At 36.9% G+C, this 15956-nt stretch overlaps 1 protein-coding gene across 4 annotated transcripts in view; it reads left to right on the top strand.

Moving 5' to 3' along the window:
• Positions 1–15956, top strand: part of FOXP2 (forkhead box P2) — a 456482-nt gene that overhangs the window by 369417 nt on the left and 71109 nt on the right. For all 4 annotated transcript variants that reach the window (XM_075065578.1, XM_075065568.1, XM_075065569.1 and 1 more), the window contains exons 4-5: positions 14133–14270; positions 15457–15630. In XM_075065578.1, the coding sequence (XP_074921679.1) occupies positions 14133–14270; positions 15457–15630 (312 nt within the window). The remainder of the gene's footprint in view (positions 1–14132; positions 14271–15456; positions 15631–15956) is intronic.

Here is a 15956-nt window from a genome sequence, read left to right as displayed (position 1 = left end):
AGTGTTTAACACCCTGACAGTTTAGGAACTTTTTTCCTAAAGTCACCTAACCTCCCGCTGCAGTTTAAGCCCATTGCTTCTTGTTCTATCCTTAGAGGCTAAGGTGAACAGTTTTCTCCCTCCTCCTTATGACACTCTTTTAGATACCTGAAAACTGGTATCACGTCCCCTCTCAGTCTCCTCCTTTCAAATAACAAACCAATTCTTTCAGCCTTCCTTCATAGATCATGTTCTCCAGCCCTTTATCATTCTTGTTGCTCTTCTCTGGACGCCTCTCCAATTCTCCACATCTTTCTTGAAATACGGTGCCCAGAACTGGACACAGTACTCCAGTTGAGGCCTAACCGTGCAGAGTAGAGCAGCAGAATGACTTCTTGTGTCGTGCTCACAACACACCTGTTAATGCATCCCAGAATCATGTTTGCTTTTTTTTGCAATAGCATCACACTGTTGACTCATATTTAGCTTGTGGTCCACTATAACCCTCGATCCCTTTTCTGCCGTATTCCTTCCTAGACAGTTTCTTCCCATTCTGTATGTGTGAAATGATTGTTCCTTCTAAGGGATCACTTTACATTTGTCTTTTTAAACTTCATCCTGTTTATCTCAGACATTTCGTCCAATTTGTCCAGATCATTTTGAATTATGACTCTATCCCCAAAGCAGTTGCAATCCTCTCAGTTTGTATCATCTGCAAACTTAATAAGCCATACTTTCTATGGCAGTATCTAAGTCATTGATGAAGATATATGACCTTGGTGAATTATTTAAATTCGATGTCTCCTTCTGTAACTTGGAAATAGTATTTCACTACCTCGCAATGGTTTTGAGAGTCTTATATATTTGTAAATCACTTGGAGATCCTTCGCCGAAAAGCAAGTGGAATATTATGTTTTTATTTGTTGTTATTATTTAAAACTGGAACAAATGTGGAGAAAAAAATCCCTTGCTTGCAAACTAGATCAGTTTTATCAGAATCAAATAAGGTTGCTGTTTTTTAAAAAAAAATTGGAAATGTAGGATATCAAAACTCTTTCTTCTCAAACAACTGTGAAAGATTAAGGCTGCTGGGACAGTTATTCTGCCTTGTGATAGTCTATTTATGGCACAAGGAATACAGCTTTTTGTAAATCACCTGAGGAAATTTGTAAGTTTTTAACTTTATTCCCATGCCTTATTAGTACATAGAAATGGTAGTGAAATATTTCACCTGCTCATGTACTTTGCAGGTTCTCCTGAATTATCCATGCAGGAGTAGAGTGTGGTGTTAATACACAAACCCAGCCCCTGCAGCTCTCCATTACTTGATGTGGGGGAAAAGCAGATTTGCTTGTCTTCAGTAAGTTCTTCATCTTTATAACTCCCACATTTATGTATGTAGCCATAAATGCCTATCTAATACATCCACAGCTGCTAATAAAAATGTTGTTTAGAGATCTTCTTGCTTCAGTGCTTTATAAATTTGAAACTTGTCTGCTTTTGTGTCTTCAGACATGTTCAGCTGCACTTAAAAGAAAATTCTTCATTTAATCAAGAAACAAGAAAATGCTATAACATAATGCTCCAAAAACTCTTACAACAATGTATCCAACAATTTACATGGCCTTTTGGGGCATGTAAGACCCAAAGAGTTAGGTATAGTCATGCGCAGAAGACTCACCTGTTTAGGAGACAGTCAGTCCGTGACCAAGAGGAAAAGTCAACTTCGTGACTGGTAGCTGTGGAGATCCCTAAAATGTGCAACTCCTCATTCTGGGGTTTTCCCTCTTCTTATTGTTTGGGTTGTACAGCTATCCTATATTCCTTCTTTGTGGTCCATTTGAGAGCCGGAGAGATGGTATTATGGTATTTAGAGCACATTTTTCCCCATTGTAATTTGGAAGAAACAGCCACCTTAAATTGGGAGAAGGGATTAGAGGGACTGCTATCATCCCCAATCGTTGTTTCAGGGAAACGGGGGGTGGGGAGGGAGGAGGCTCCTCCCTCAAATACACTAGGAAAAGGGAATCTTATAGACCCCAATACCTCTCTTTGGCTGGCTTGTTGAATCCAGCAAGGAAATAAAATATTGTGGCCAAATTACCCCCTTACTTTTAATTCCTCAAGTAAGGTAGAACCTGCTTATTTGCATGCAGACAATAGCGGAAACACTCAGCGTATCCTCCACCATCAATTCTCATGATCTCGGTTGCCATATGTAGCAAGACAACAGATAAGTGAAGTAAAATCAACTCCTTCGCAATAGGGTAAGCCTAAGCGTCACGTAAGTTGTCATTATGGATTCAAATTTGAAGCAGCAGTAGCTTGCACAGTCACAGAGCCAAAGTTTGCTAGTCTACAGTGGCTGTAAAGGCATTTGAAAGAACAGAACATATAGAATTATTTGGTATACTGTAATCTCCTCTGTATTGTATATAACTCAGAAACCTGGAAGACATCGTATAACAAACAGATACGGATATGGATGTAAAACAGATATGTTGTGCTTCACATTCTTTTTTCACCAGCTCATGGCATTTGTATTTGAGGTTTGTTGACAGTGGGAGTTGGTGTATCAGGGCTGTTTATATGAATAAAGCTAAAATTGCTCCATTTAATTTTTAAAAAATCAGCTCAGAGGCACTAAAAACTACATATATGAAAAGAAACAAACATACACATAACTGAAGGCTAAAAGGGCTTGTTTTCTAATGTTCTTTGATCCTAACAGTGCACTAGCATCATCCCACCAAAGCAATAGAGTGCAAGTCTATGGATCATTGAAAACTGGAAATTTACCGATATATTACAATTACAGAAACATCTGTGTGTAATAACTTTGTGCAGATTACCATGAAAATTCATGGTATTCGAAAATGGCTTGTTCTTTAGCTGTAGGTAGATGGTTGTACACTGGATATGGTGCTACAAGTATTAAGCATGTTTGGATTCTCCCTCAAAACATTTTAATTAGTACAGCTTTTGCCTTTTCTTGCTTCTGTGTTTTATCCAGAACATTGTAAAAAAAGGCAAATTAGGTTTTTACTTCTAAAGATATAGTTGAAAAACAGAGAAACTATTGGAATGGAGAACTTGCATGAAGGAATAAATTAACAAGGCAAGTTTGGCTAGTCACTTGGAGCACAAACAAGTACAACCCCAACAAGACTCACAATATGCACAGCATGAGCAAACAAATACGAATTGTGAACTGACAGGTAGAGACAGTTCTATATTCCATTACATCTAATCTCACAAAATGCCTCTGCTTCATATTATGGGTCAAATTTTAGCAGTTTAAAACAGTAAACCACTTCCAGTGAAGTTAATACTGCTGTGCTGATTTACACCACCTAAGAATCTGGCAATATATCTATATTGGTCCATGTGAACATATAAAAGAAATGTGACATAGAAGGGAACACAAGTGTGCAAGGCCTATGCCATGTGTATAGTTTATAGGTAATATATTAATGGATAGAGAAACTCCTCTGAGGTTTAAAGGTTATTTAGTGGTTAATTGTTAAAGGGCCTGCCTTTCCTCTTTCCTTTTCATTTCAGTTTGACTTATGTCAGTTAGATGGCAGCACTGAAGCAAATTGTTGAAAGAAGCAAATTCAGCCTGGAGTAAATAGCTGAAACTCCTATCAACTCAGGGTTGAATTGAGTTCGTACATCCCAAACTTTTTCAATTGGTTTGTCTTCTCTCTGTGACTTCGTAGGCTTAGAACAAACAATGTTGTAAACAGACGCATCATTTTCAAACATCACAACAACTTCTAACCATCACTAAATAACTTATTGTATTGGATTCTGTTTTGTCTCTGCCACTTTTATTTTTATTTTGATTAGAATTATTTAACTAGGGTCACTACACAAGAATATTAACTTTTTTTTATTTGTGGTCATTTTTACAGTCACATAGTAGTACATTTATATTCAAATCTGTATATTACATTACTGTAGTTTATCAAGTGTAACATTCAGCATTTTCAGATCAAAGTTCCTGTGATGGTAATTCTGAATGTTTACTGTTAGATGAATTGGGTGATTGCTATATTTTCTTATAAACTCAAGTTCAGAAACGTCTTATTCATTCCATTTCCCTTTTCTTTTATATAAAAGTTTTGGTTTGCACACAAGCATCATCTTCCACAGAATAGATTATTTTACCAGATATGTTAGGAAAGCGTTGATCATTAAGACACATTTGGGATTTAATCTATTAATAATATAACCTTTGCTGCTTTGCAAAGACCATAGTGTCCTGAGAACATGTGGCAAAACAATATTTGTATTAATGATTGCTTTTATTTACAGTAAAAGTGAATTGTTTCTTCTAGAAAAGAAAGTGATTGCTTTTCAAAGGTTGCAAACTTGGCACAGTGACAAGCTATTTGATTATGTGCTAGGTAGTTGAAGCAACGCCTTCAGACTGTGCATATACAGCAGACGTTGAGCACATATCTTAGGCTCTAAACAGGTTTCTCTCACACATGCAAACACGCACCCTTGCTGTCTGCTTCTCGCTCGCTCTCTCTGACCACACACACACGCACACGTGCTCTCATTGCACAGAACACAGAAAAGAAAGTGATAACACAAAAGAACCTTGAACAAAAACATTGTCCAAGAGTTTAATGGACAAAACTTTAAATTGGGCTCATGTGAAGACTTCCAGGCTTTGGATTTTTAAGTCAGGAAATCCTGAAAAATATACAGTTTGTCCAGAGGGGCGAGGTTCTAGGATAATGTCCCTTGTTTCACTGGATATATCTGTGCTGTTGTGTTTTTGGGTACAATCAACATTACTAAAAGACAAAACCTAACAAGAAATGTTTCTTATGTTAAACAAAGCATTGTACATTATGTTCTGCTAGTCTAATATCTGTATTGTGTAAATGTAGCTATATTGCTTTCAGATGCTTAATTTTTTATATTTTTTAATCATATCTTTTGAAACAGTCTCATAGGTTTTTCTATGCGTAACATTATGACACTTGATAGTGATTGATTATGAAGTGTTGAGAGCCCTACCATGTGATCATTTATTTTTAAATCACACTTTATGCTAGCCAATGTTTAAATCTCTTCAGTAATACATAAAGAGATGTAAACTAAAGCTTGCCGTCTGATCAATATGATGCCATCTAGGAATAGAGTGCCACAGCACTGTGGTCTTTAAAATAACAGACTTTTACTGAGAGTGGAAACTTTACAGTGATAATATTATGGGTCCATCTTTGTGACAAAATAAAAGAGAATACCACTGTGATGCAGATTAGCTAAAATGTGTTGATGATGATCTCTTCCTTTCTCTGTTGGCAGGTGCCTGTTGTCAGTGGCCTGATGACTCCCCAGGTTGATCACCCCTCAGGCAAATTGCAGCAGATCTCCAGCAGGCAAGTGTTGTCCCACAGCAGCTTCAAAGCACTTCTTCAACAGCGCAAGCAGTTATGTTACAGCAGTAATGTGGGTTACTGCTTTGGACGTTACCATAACCCAAGGAATGTCCTAGGTATAGCTATGCTTGCATTGGGACTGATTATTCAGTGTTTTCATATTTCTTTACTCAAGAAAGTATGAAAAAAATGAATATCAGCTTCACTAGTCTTCAGATTCTACCCGCTGACTGCAAACATGTTCAATATACAGGCAAATTTCAAACATTAAATGCCTGTGTATAATAACCGCAATGGCGATGTGTTATGAACACTGAGCAAATCGTATTTAAATTTTTCATAGCGCTTAGGCAACATTTGAATTGTAGACTTGCCCAAGGAAGTGTAATAGACTTGTAGATAATTGTTAACTTTAAAATTCCATAACACTTAGTACATCCTTTGTCATATCAAGTGAATGTGGTTATGACAATCTTGAACTTACCAGCTTGTTTCCTTAAGGTGAAGTAATTCCTTTGTTTTGTTTATTTTCGTTCCAAAAATTTGTTCAATAAGATAGAAGAGGAGGATAATACATTCCCCTTAAGCAACAAGACCTGGCAGCTTATCAAAATCAATGAAAATTCATTCTTAGAATAAAGACAGTGTCAGTGTTCAGTACATCAGTACAAACAGGGACTACAATTTCAACTGTATCTTTGGCGTGTAATACTAATATGACAGAGAATTAATAGTGTCTGTTAATCTATTTCTTTCAATGTTAAAACACTTGATATCTAGTATCATGATCATACAGCATTCACCTTCATATTGCAAATCTGGCATCCGCTGTCACAGGCTGACAGAAGTAATTAATTTTTTCCCTAAGAAATCGAGCGTTGTTTTGGTCTCCCCAACTGACTTCTTGCAAGTGGTAGAGATACAGCTTTGAAATTTGTTATATTGGGACTATATGAGGAACGAGATGTATAATCTGGGGAGGTTAATTGCTCTACTGCATCCGTTAGAATACAGATTTTCTATCCCTTTGTTTTAGGATATTTTGGAAATCTGCATTGGAAATGTAGAGCCCGCCTTGAAAAAAATGTATCGTAGGATCTGCCTCTTCAATCAAACACGTTTTTATTATGAGGTGAATCTTATGGCTACTTACTACATATGACCAAATCTAGAGGAGTTTAGGAGATTTATAATACTGAAACTTTTGCCTTTATTTATTAAAGTCAAAATGGTTTATTTAGCAACAATACCAAGAGTTTACAAGAAACAGCAAGAGCAGTTACATCTTCAGCTTTTGCAGCAGCAGACGCAGCAGCATCGCAGCAACAAACAGCAGCAGCACAGCAGCAGCAACAACAAGCAACAGCAGCAGCAGCAAGTCAACAGCCAGCAAGCAAGCACCAGGAAAGCAAGCAAAAGAGGTAAAGATCGTGAAACTCGCCAATACATAATAGTTTGGCTTGAGAAGGGGAAAAGAAGGGACAGAAAAGTTGGTGCCTTTTTTGATAACAAGGTTCTTCCTAATCAAGATGTATTTTATAGTCTTTTGCCTAAATAACAACAGTGACAGTAGAATTCTGCCACTCTCCCCTCACCACCTCCTTTTTTTTTTTTTGAGGGGGAGGAGGAATGTATGGGATTGAGGAATACAACCAGGTGCTGCATCATCTAATATCACTAATGAATCAACAGTATTACAAAGAGCAAACTGTGTGGTGACAAAGTACTGATATCTTGTATTTTCAGAGAATCTAAATTGGTGAGGGAACTTACTCCTCTGTGGTACAGCTCAGAGAGCATCGCAAATTTAGCCCATTGTTTAAAAAAAAAATGTCGCGAGCACAGATTTCAAAATCCAGGCCCTGATTAATGAACTGCTACATGTAGGTTTGGAGTGGACGAGGAGAAAGTTACAGTTTGATGTGCTCATAAATTCAACCTGACAAGCTGGCTTCTCAGCTAGCTTGCACTTGTCAGCAAACTGCATTCAAATATAAACATATACAAACAAAACATGTTGAAGTAGTTAAATTGAATCATCAGGATCGAGACGTTGTCTCAAGCTGCCTATTAGCACGTACAGGAAAACAGTTCTGACCCTCCGATTCTTTTTCTGTTTGGATTTGTGAAATAGAATTTCAGACAGCCATCAGCTACGGAAAGAAATTGCTCCTGATTTCTCCCGAGGCTCTGGGCATCCACATGACTTGCTCCATTAATGCAGTCTGTTTTCAGTGAGCGCATCAGAAGTCTCTCGTTTCCCCAACTAAAAAGGAAAGGTCTTCCAATGCAGCTTGTCTTTCTCTGACATGTGATGCCTTTTATACCCCCCCTGACTCTAAAAAACCCAGTTTGTTCTTGTAATGCCTCACGAAAATTTTAAAGTTATGCTTTTACTTGTATAGGGCAATTCTTTGTTCTTGAATCTGATGCTGTTTTTAATATATGTCCAATAGAGAAGAAGAGTAGCTACAGACCAGGTGAAATGAAGGCTACATCCCAGTTTTATAGATCACTGGATGACCACATCATGGGCCGCGCTGCGGACCCAGGAACTTATTCAGTTGGAAAAACTGAATGGAAAGTTGAATCACAAACTGTTGTAAAGATGTTACACTTTAGCATAGCATATATTGTTATCATCTGCATGAGCTGATTTTTTTATTTCTGACACCTGTACTACTTTCTCTTGACCCTTTTCTGCGCGTATTATTTAATTGTATTTTGCTTTCTCCCTAACAACCTAGTATTGGAATAAAAAATGAAAAATGCAAATGTTCCATCAGTCTGGAGTTCTGTAAATAATATTAATTATTAATAACTGAGATGAAAGGGGAACAAGTTGGGATGTTTAACATTTTCTTCTGGCAGCCTATCATGGCAGACTTTATTCTCTGCTGTTGTTTGTTGGTTGTTTTTTTGACTAGCAGCAGCAGTTGGCAGCCCAGCAGCTTGTCTTCCAGCAGCAGCTCTTCCAGTGCAACAGCTCCAGCAGCAGCAACATCTGCTGAATCTTCAGCGTCAGGACTTTATTTCCATCCACTGGCCAGTACTGCTCTTCCTGATCAGTCTCGCCACAAGTATTAATACAACATAATTAACTTATTTTCTAATTCACAACTTTTTTTTAATCAGTTCCATTTTAACCTGAACTTCAGAGTTTCCTTTTATTGCAATTAAGCCATACTTAATAATAAATATTATTGTTAAATTATTGCACTGTGTAGTTTTCTTGAGGCTGTCAATTACTAATGCTTTTACTAGAGAAACTGCTTTTGAGGCTTTTTCTAGTATAAAAATGCATATTATTAGTTTATATTGCCTGAAAACACCTTCTAAGGGCACACAATCAAGCACCACTTGATTTTACACTGAGGAATACAGAAACTGATTTAGTGAGAATAATATCACTTCATTTAACATAAGGATGCAAACAGAAGCTCGTCACACGAGGAAACGGGGGCCTCTCATACTCTCTATGGCCATGGAGTTTGCAAATGGCCTGGCTGTGAAAGCATTTGTGAAGATTTTGGACAGTTTTTTAAGTAGGTTGATTTTTATTCATTGGATAAAGGGGCTGTTTAAGACTAAGGAACAATAAAGATGGCTAGGAAAGTTCAACTGTAAAGCATATCAGAGTTCATGTGTACAGTCCGAGCAACTGGATAATCAAGGCCATCTGCAGACAGTCAAATTGTTATCCTTTCTTTCATGTAGAACACTTTTGCAGGCCTTTCAAACACACAGTGTTTAATCCTGTTATTATCCCTTTATTGAAATGGAGTCTTGGAAAGTTTGAAGAGATGCTTTGGTTTTATGTTTGATAGCAAAAGTATGTAAAAATACATTCCTTTCTGCCGTATTCCTTCCTAGACAGTTTCTTCCCATTCTGTATGTGTGAAACTGATTGTTCCTTCCTAAGAGGATCACTTTACATTTGTCTTTGTTAAACTTCATCCTGTTTATCTCAGACCATTTCTCCAATTTGTCCAGATCATTTTGAATTATGACTCTATCCTCCAAAGCAGTTGCAATCCCTCTCAGTTTGTATCATCTGCAAACTTAATAAGCATACTTTCTATGCCAGTATCTAAGTCATTGATGAAGATATATGACCTTGGGTGAATTATTTAAATTCGATGTCTCCTTCTGTAACTTGGAAATAGTATTTCACTACCTCGCAATGGTTTTGAGAGTCTTAATATTTGTAAATCACTTGGAGATCCTTCGCCGAAAAGCACAGTGGAAATATTATGTTTTTATTTTGTTGTTATTATTTTAAACTGGAAACAAATGTGGAGAAAAAAAATCCCTTTGCATTGCAAACTAGATCAGTTTTTTATCAGAATCAAATAAGGTTGCTGTTTTTTAAAAAAAAATTGGAAATGTAGGATATCAAAACTCTTTCTTCTCAAACAACTGTGAAAGATTAAGGCTGCTGGACAGTTATTCTGCCTTGTGATAGTCTATTTATGGCACAAGGAATACAGCTTTTTGTAAATCACCTGAGGAAATTTGTAAGTTTTTAACTTTATTCCCATGCCTATTTAGTACATAGAAATGGTAGTGAAATATTTCACCTGCTCATGTACTTTGCAGGTTCTCCTGAATTATCCATGCAGGAGTAGAGTGTGGTGTTAAATACACAAACCCAGCCCCTGCAGCTCTCCCATTACCTTGATGTGGGGGAAAAGCAGATTTGCTTGTCTTCAGTAAGATCTTCATCTTTATAACTCCCACATTTATGTATGTAGCCATAAATGCCTATCTGAATACATCCACAGCTGCTAATAAAAATGTTGTTTAGAGATCTTCTTGCCTTCAGTGCTTTATAAATTTGAAACTTGTCTGCTTTTGTGTCTTCAGACATGTTCAGCTGCACTTAAAAGAAAATTCTTCATTTAATCCAAGAAAACAAGAAATGCATATAACATAATGCTCAAAAAACTCTTTACAACTATGTATCCAACAATTTACATGGCCTTTTGGGGCATGTAAGACCCAAAGAGTTAGGTATAGTCCATGCGCAGAAGACTCACCTGTTTAGGAGACAGGTCAGTCCGTTGACCAAGAGGGAAAAGTCAACTTCGTGACTGGTAGCTGTGGAGATCCCTAAACATGTGCAACTCCTCATTCTGGGGTTTTCCCTCTTCTTATTGTTTGGGTTGTACAGCTATCCTATATTCCTTCTTTGTGGTCCATTTGAGAGCAGGAGAGATGGTATTATGGTATTTAGAGCACATTTTTCCCCATTGTAATTTGGAAGAAACAGCCACCTTAAATTGGGAGAAGGGATTAGGGACTGCTATCATCCCCAATCGTTGTTTCAGGGAAAGCGGGGGGTGGGGAGGGAGGAGGCTCCCTCCCTCAAATACCACTAGGAAAAGGGGAATCTTATAGACCCCAATACCTCTCTTTGGCTGGCTTCTGTTGAATCATCAGCAAGGAAATAAAATATTGTGGCCAAATATACCCCCTTACTTTTAATTCCTCAAGTAAGGTAGAACCTGCTTATTTGCATGCAGACAATAGCGGAAACACTCAGCGTATCCTCCACCATCATTCTCATGATCTCGGTTGCCATATGTAGCAAGACAACAGATAAGTGAAGTAAAATCAAACTCCTTCGCAATAGGGTAAGCCTAAGCCGTCACGTAAGTTGTCATTATGGATTCAAATTTGAAGCAGCAGTAGCTTGCACAGTCACAGAGCCCAAAGTTTGCTAGTCTACAGTGGCTGTAAAGGCAATTTTGGAAAGAACAGAACATATAGAAATTATTTGGTATACTGTAATCTCCTCTGTATTGTATATAACTCAGAAACCTGGAAGACATCGTATAACAAACAGATACGGATATGGATGTAAAACAGATATGTTGTGCTTCACATTCTTTTTTTCACCAGCTCATGGCATTTGTATTTGAGGTTTGTTGACAGTGAGTTGGTTGTATCAAGGGCTGTTTATATGAATAAAGCTAAAATTTGCCTCCATTTAATTTTTAAAAAATCAGCTCAGAGGCACTAAAAACTACATATATGAAAAGCAAACAAACATACACATAACTGAAGGCTAAAAGGGCTTGTTTTCTAATGTTCTTTGATCCTAGACAGTGCACTAGCATCATCCCACCAAAGCAATAGAAGTGCAAGTCTATGGATCATTGAAAACTGTGAAATTTACCGATATATTACAATTACAGAAACATCTGTGTGTAATAACTTTGTGCAGATTTACCATGAAAATTCATGGGTATTCGAAAATGGCTTGTTCTTTAGCTGTAGGTAGATGGTTGTACACTGGATATGGTGCTACAAGTATTAAGCATGTTTGGATTCTCCCTCAAAACATTTTAATTAGTACAGCTTTTGCCATTTTCTTTGCTTCTGTGTTTTTATCCAGAACATTGTAAAAAAAAGGCAAATTAGGTTGTTTACTTCTAAAGATATAGTTGAAAAACAGAGAAAACTATTGGAATGGGAGAACTTGCATGAAGGAATAAATTAACAAGGCAAGTTTGGCTAGTCACTTGGAGCACAAACAAGTACAACCCCAACAAGACTCACAATATGCACAGCATGAGCAAACAAATACGAATTGTGAACTGACAGGTAGAGACAGTTCTATATTCCATAATACATCTATCTCACAAAATGCCTCTGCTTCATATTATGGGTCAAATTCTTAGCAGTTTAAAACAGTAAACCACTTCCAGTGAAGTTAATACTGCTGTGCTGATTTACACCACCTAAGAATCTGGGCCAATATATCTATATTGGTCCATGTGAACATATAAAAAGAAATGTGACATAGAGAGGGAACACAAGTGTGGCAAGGCCTATGCCATGTGGTATAGTTTATAGGTAATATATTAATGGATAGAGAAACTCCTCTGAGGTTTAAAGGTTAATTTAGTGGTTTAATTGTTAAAGGGCCTGCCTTTCTCTCTTCCTTTTCATTTCAGTTTGACTTATGTCAGTTAGATGGCAGCACTGAAGCAAAATTGTTGAAAGAAGCAAATTCAGCCTGGAGTAAATAGCTGAAACTCCTATCAACTCAGGGTTGAATTTGAGTTCGTACATCCCCAAACTTTTTCATATTGGTTTGTCTTCTCTCTGTGACTTCGTAGGCTTAGAACAAACAATGTTGTAAACAGACGCATCATTTTCAAACATCACAACACTTCTAACCATCACTAAATAACTTATTGTATTGGATTCTGGTTTTGTCTCTGCCACTTTTATTTTATTTTGATTAGAATTATTTAACTAGGGTCACTACACAAGAATATTAGACTTTTTTTATTATTGTGGTCATTTTTACAGTCACATAGTAGTACATTTATATTCAAATTCTGTATATTACATTACTGTAGTTTATCAAGTGTAACATTCAGCATTTTCAGATCAAAGTTCCTGTGATGGTAATTCTGAATGTTTACTGTTAGATGAATTGGGGTGATTTTGCTATATTTTCTTATAAACTCAAAGTTCAGAACGTCTTATTCATTCCATTTCCCTTTTCTTTTATATAAAAGTTTTGGTTTGCACACAACCATCATCTTCCACAGAATAGATTATTTTACCAGATATGTTAGGAAAGCGTTGATCATTAAGACACATTTGGGATTTAATCTATTAATAATAGTAACCTTTGCTGCTTTGCAAAGTACCATAGTGTCCTGAGAACATGTGGCAAAACAATATTTGTATTAATGATTGCTTTTATTTACAGTAAAAGTGAATTGTTTCTTCTAGAAAAGAAAGTGATTGCTTTTTCAAAGGTTGCAAACTTGGCACAGTGACAAGCTATTTGATTATGTGCTAGGTAGTTGAAGCAACGCCTTCAGACTGTGCATATACAGCAGACGTTGAGCACATATCTTAGGCTCTTAAACAAGGTTTCTCTCACACATGCAAACACGCACCCTTGCTGTCTGCTTCTCGCTCGCTCTCTCTGACACACACACACACGCACACGTGCTCTCATTGCACAGAACACAGAAAAGAAAGTGATAACCACAAAAGAACCTTGAACAAAAACATTGTCCAAGAGTTTAATGGACAAACTTTAAATTGGCTCATGTGAAGACTTCCAGGCTTTGGATTTTAAGTCAGGAAATCCTGAAAAAATACAGTTTGTCCAGAGGGGCGAGGGTTCTAGGATAATGTCCCTTGTTTCACTGGATATATCTGTGCTGTTGTGTTTTTGGTACAATCAACACTTACTAAAAGAACAAACCTAACAAGAAATGTTTTCTTATGTTTAAAACAAAGCATTGTACATATGTTCTGCTAGTCTAGATATCTGTATTGTGTAAAATGTAGCTATATTGCTTTCAGATGCTTAATTTTTTATATTTTTTAATCATATCTTTTGAAACAGTCTCAATAGGTTTTTCTATGCGTAACATTATGACACTTGATAAGATGATTGATTATGAAGTGTTGAGAGCCCTACCATGTGATCATTTATTTTTAAATACACGTTTATGCTAGCCAATGTTTAAATCTCTTGCAGTAATACATAAGAGATGTAAAACATAAAGCTTGAGTCTGATCAAATCTGATGCCTCTGGAAATAGAGTGCCACAGCACTGTGGTCTTAAAATAACAGACTTTTACTGAGAGTGGAACTTTACAGTGATAAATATTATGGTCCATCTTTGGTACAAAATAAAAAAGAAGACATACCACTGTGATGCAGATGAGCTAAAATGTGTTTGATGATGATCTCTTCCTTTCTCTGTGCAGGTGCCTGTGTCAGTGGCCATGATGACTCCCCAGGTGATCACCCCTCAGCAAATGCAGCAGATTCTCCAGCAGCAAGTGTTGTCTCCACAGCAGCTTCAAGCACTTCTTCAACAGCAGCAAGCAGTTATGTTACAGCAGGTAATGTGGGTTACCTGCTTTGGACTGTTACCATAACCCAAGGAATGTCCCTAGGTATTAGCTATGCTTGCATGGGACTGATTATCTAGTGTTTCATATTTCTTTACTCAAGAAAGTATGAAAAAAATGAATATTCAGCTTCCTAGTCTTCAGATTTCTTACCCTGACTGCAAAAATGTGTCAATATACAGGCAAATTTCAAACATTAAATGCTGTGTATAAAATAACCGCAATGGCAGATGTGTTATGAACACTGAGCAAATCAGTATTTAAATTTTCAAGCGCTTAGGCACATTTGAATTGTAGACTTGCCCAAGGAAGTGTAAATAGACTTGTAGATAATTGTTACTTTAAAATTCATAACACTTTAGTACTCCCTTTAGTCATATAAGTGGAATGTGGTTATGAAATTTGAACTTACCAGCTTGTTTCCTTAAAGGTGAAAGTAATTCCTTTGTTTGTTTATTTTCGTTCCAAAAATTTGTTCCAATAAAGATTAGAAAGAGGAGGGATAATTACATTTCCCTTAGCACAATACCTGGCAGCTAAATCAAGAATCAATGAAAATTCATTCTTAGAATAAAGACAGTGTCAGTGTTCAGTACATCAGTACAACATGGGACTACAATTTCAACTGTACTTTTGGGTGTATACTTAATTATGACAGAGAAAATAATGTGTCTGTTAATCTTATTTCTTTCATGTTTAAACACTTTGATATCTAGTATCATGATCATTACAGGCAATTCACCTTCATTTGCAAATCTGGCATCCTGCTGCACAGGCTGACAGAGTAATTAATTTTTTTCCCTAAGAAATCGACGATTTGTTTGGTCTAACTGACTTCTTGCAAGTGGTAGAGTACAGCTTGAAATTTGTTATATTGGATATATGAGGAACGTAGATGTAATAATCTGGGGAGTTAATTTGGCTCTACTGCATTCCCGTTAGAATACAGATTTTCTATACCCTTCTGTTTAGGATATTTTGGAATCTGCATTGGAAAATGTCAGAGCCGCCTTGGAAAAAAAATGTATGTAGATCTGCCTCTTCAAATCAAACACGTTTTTATTATGAGGTGAATCTTAATGGCTACTCTACCATATGCCAATCTAGAGGAGTTTAGGAGATTTATAATACTTGAAACTTTTGCCTTTATTTATTAAAGTCAAAATGGTTTATTCAGCAACAACTACAAGAGTTTTACAAGAAACAGCAAGAGCAGTTACATCTTCAGCTTTTGCAGCAGCAACAGCAGCAGCAGCAGCAACAACAGCAGCAGCAACAGCAGCAGCAACAACAGCAACAGCAGCAGCAGCAGCAACAGCAGCAGCAGCATCCAGGAAAGCAAGCAAAAGAGGTAAGATCTGTGAAACTCGCCAATACATAATAGTTTGGGCTTGAGAAGGGGAAAAGAAGGGACAAGAAAAGTTTGGGGCCTTTTTTGATAACAAGGTTCTTCCTATCAAAGATGTATTCTTATAGTCTTTTGCCTGAGATTAACAACAGTGACAGTAGAATTCTGCCACTTCCCTCACCACCCCCTTTTTTTTTTGAGGGGGGAGGGAGGAAGTATGGGATTTGAGGATTACAACCCGGTGCTGCTATCATCTAATATTCACTAATGAATCAAAGTATACAAAGAGCAAACTGTGTGGTGGACAAAGTACTGATTATCTTGTATTT

The sequence above is a fragment of the Chelonoidis abingdonii genome, chromosome 1 (genome assembly GCF_003597395.2).
Source record: "Chelonoidis abingdonii isolate Lonesome George chromosome 1, CheloAbing_2.0, whole genome shotgun sequence".
In the NCBI taxonomy this organism is placed as follows: Eukaryota; Metazoa; Chordata; order Testudines; family Testudinidae; genus Chelonoidis; species Chelonoidis abingdonii.
The sequence above is the reverse complement of the archived record's forward strand: the minus strand, read 5'-3'. Positions and strand labels throughout refer to the sequence as shown.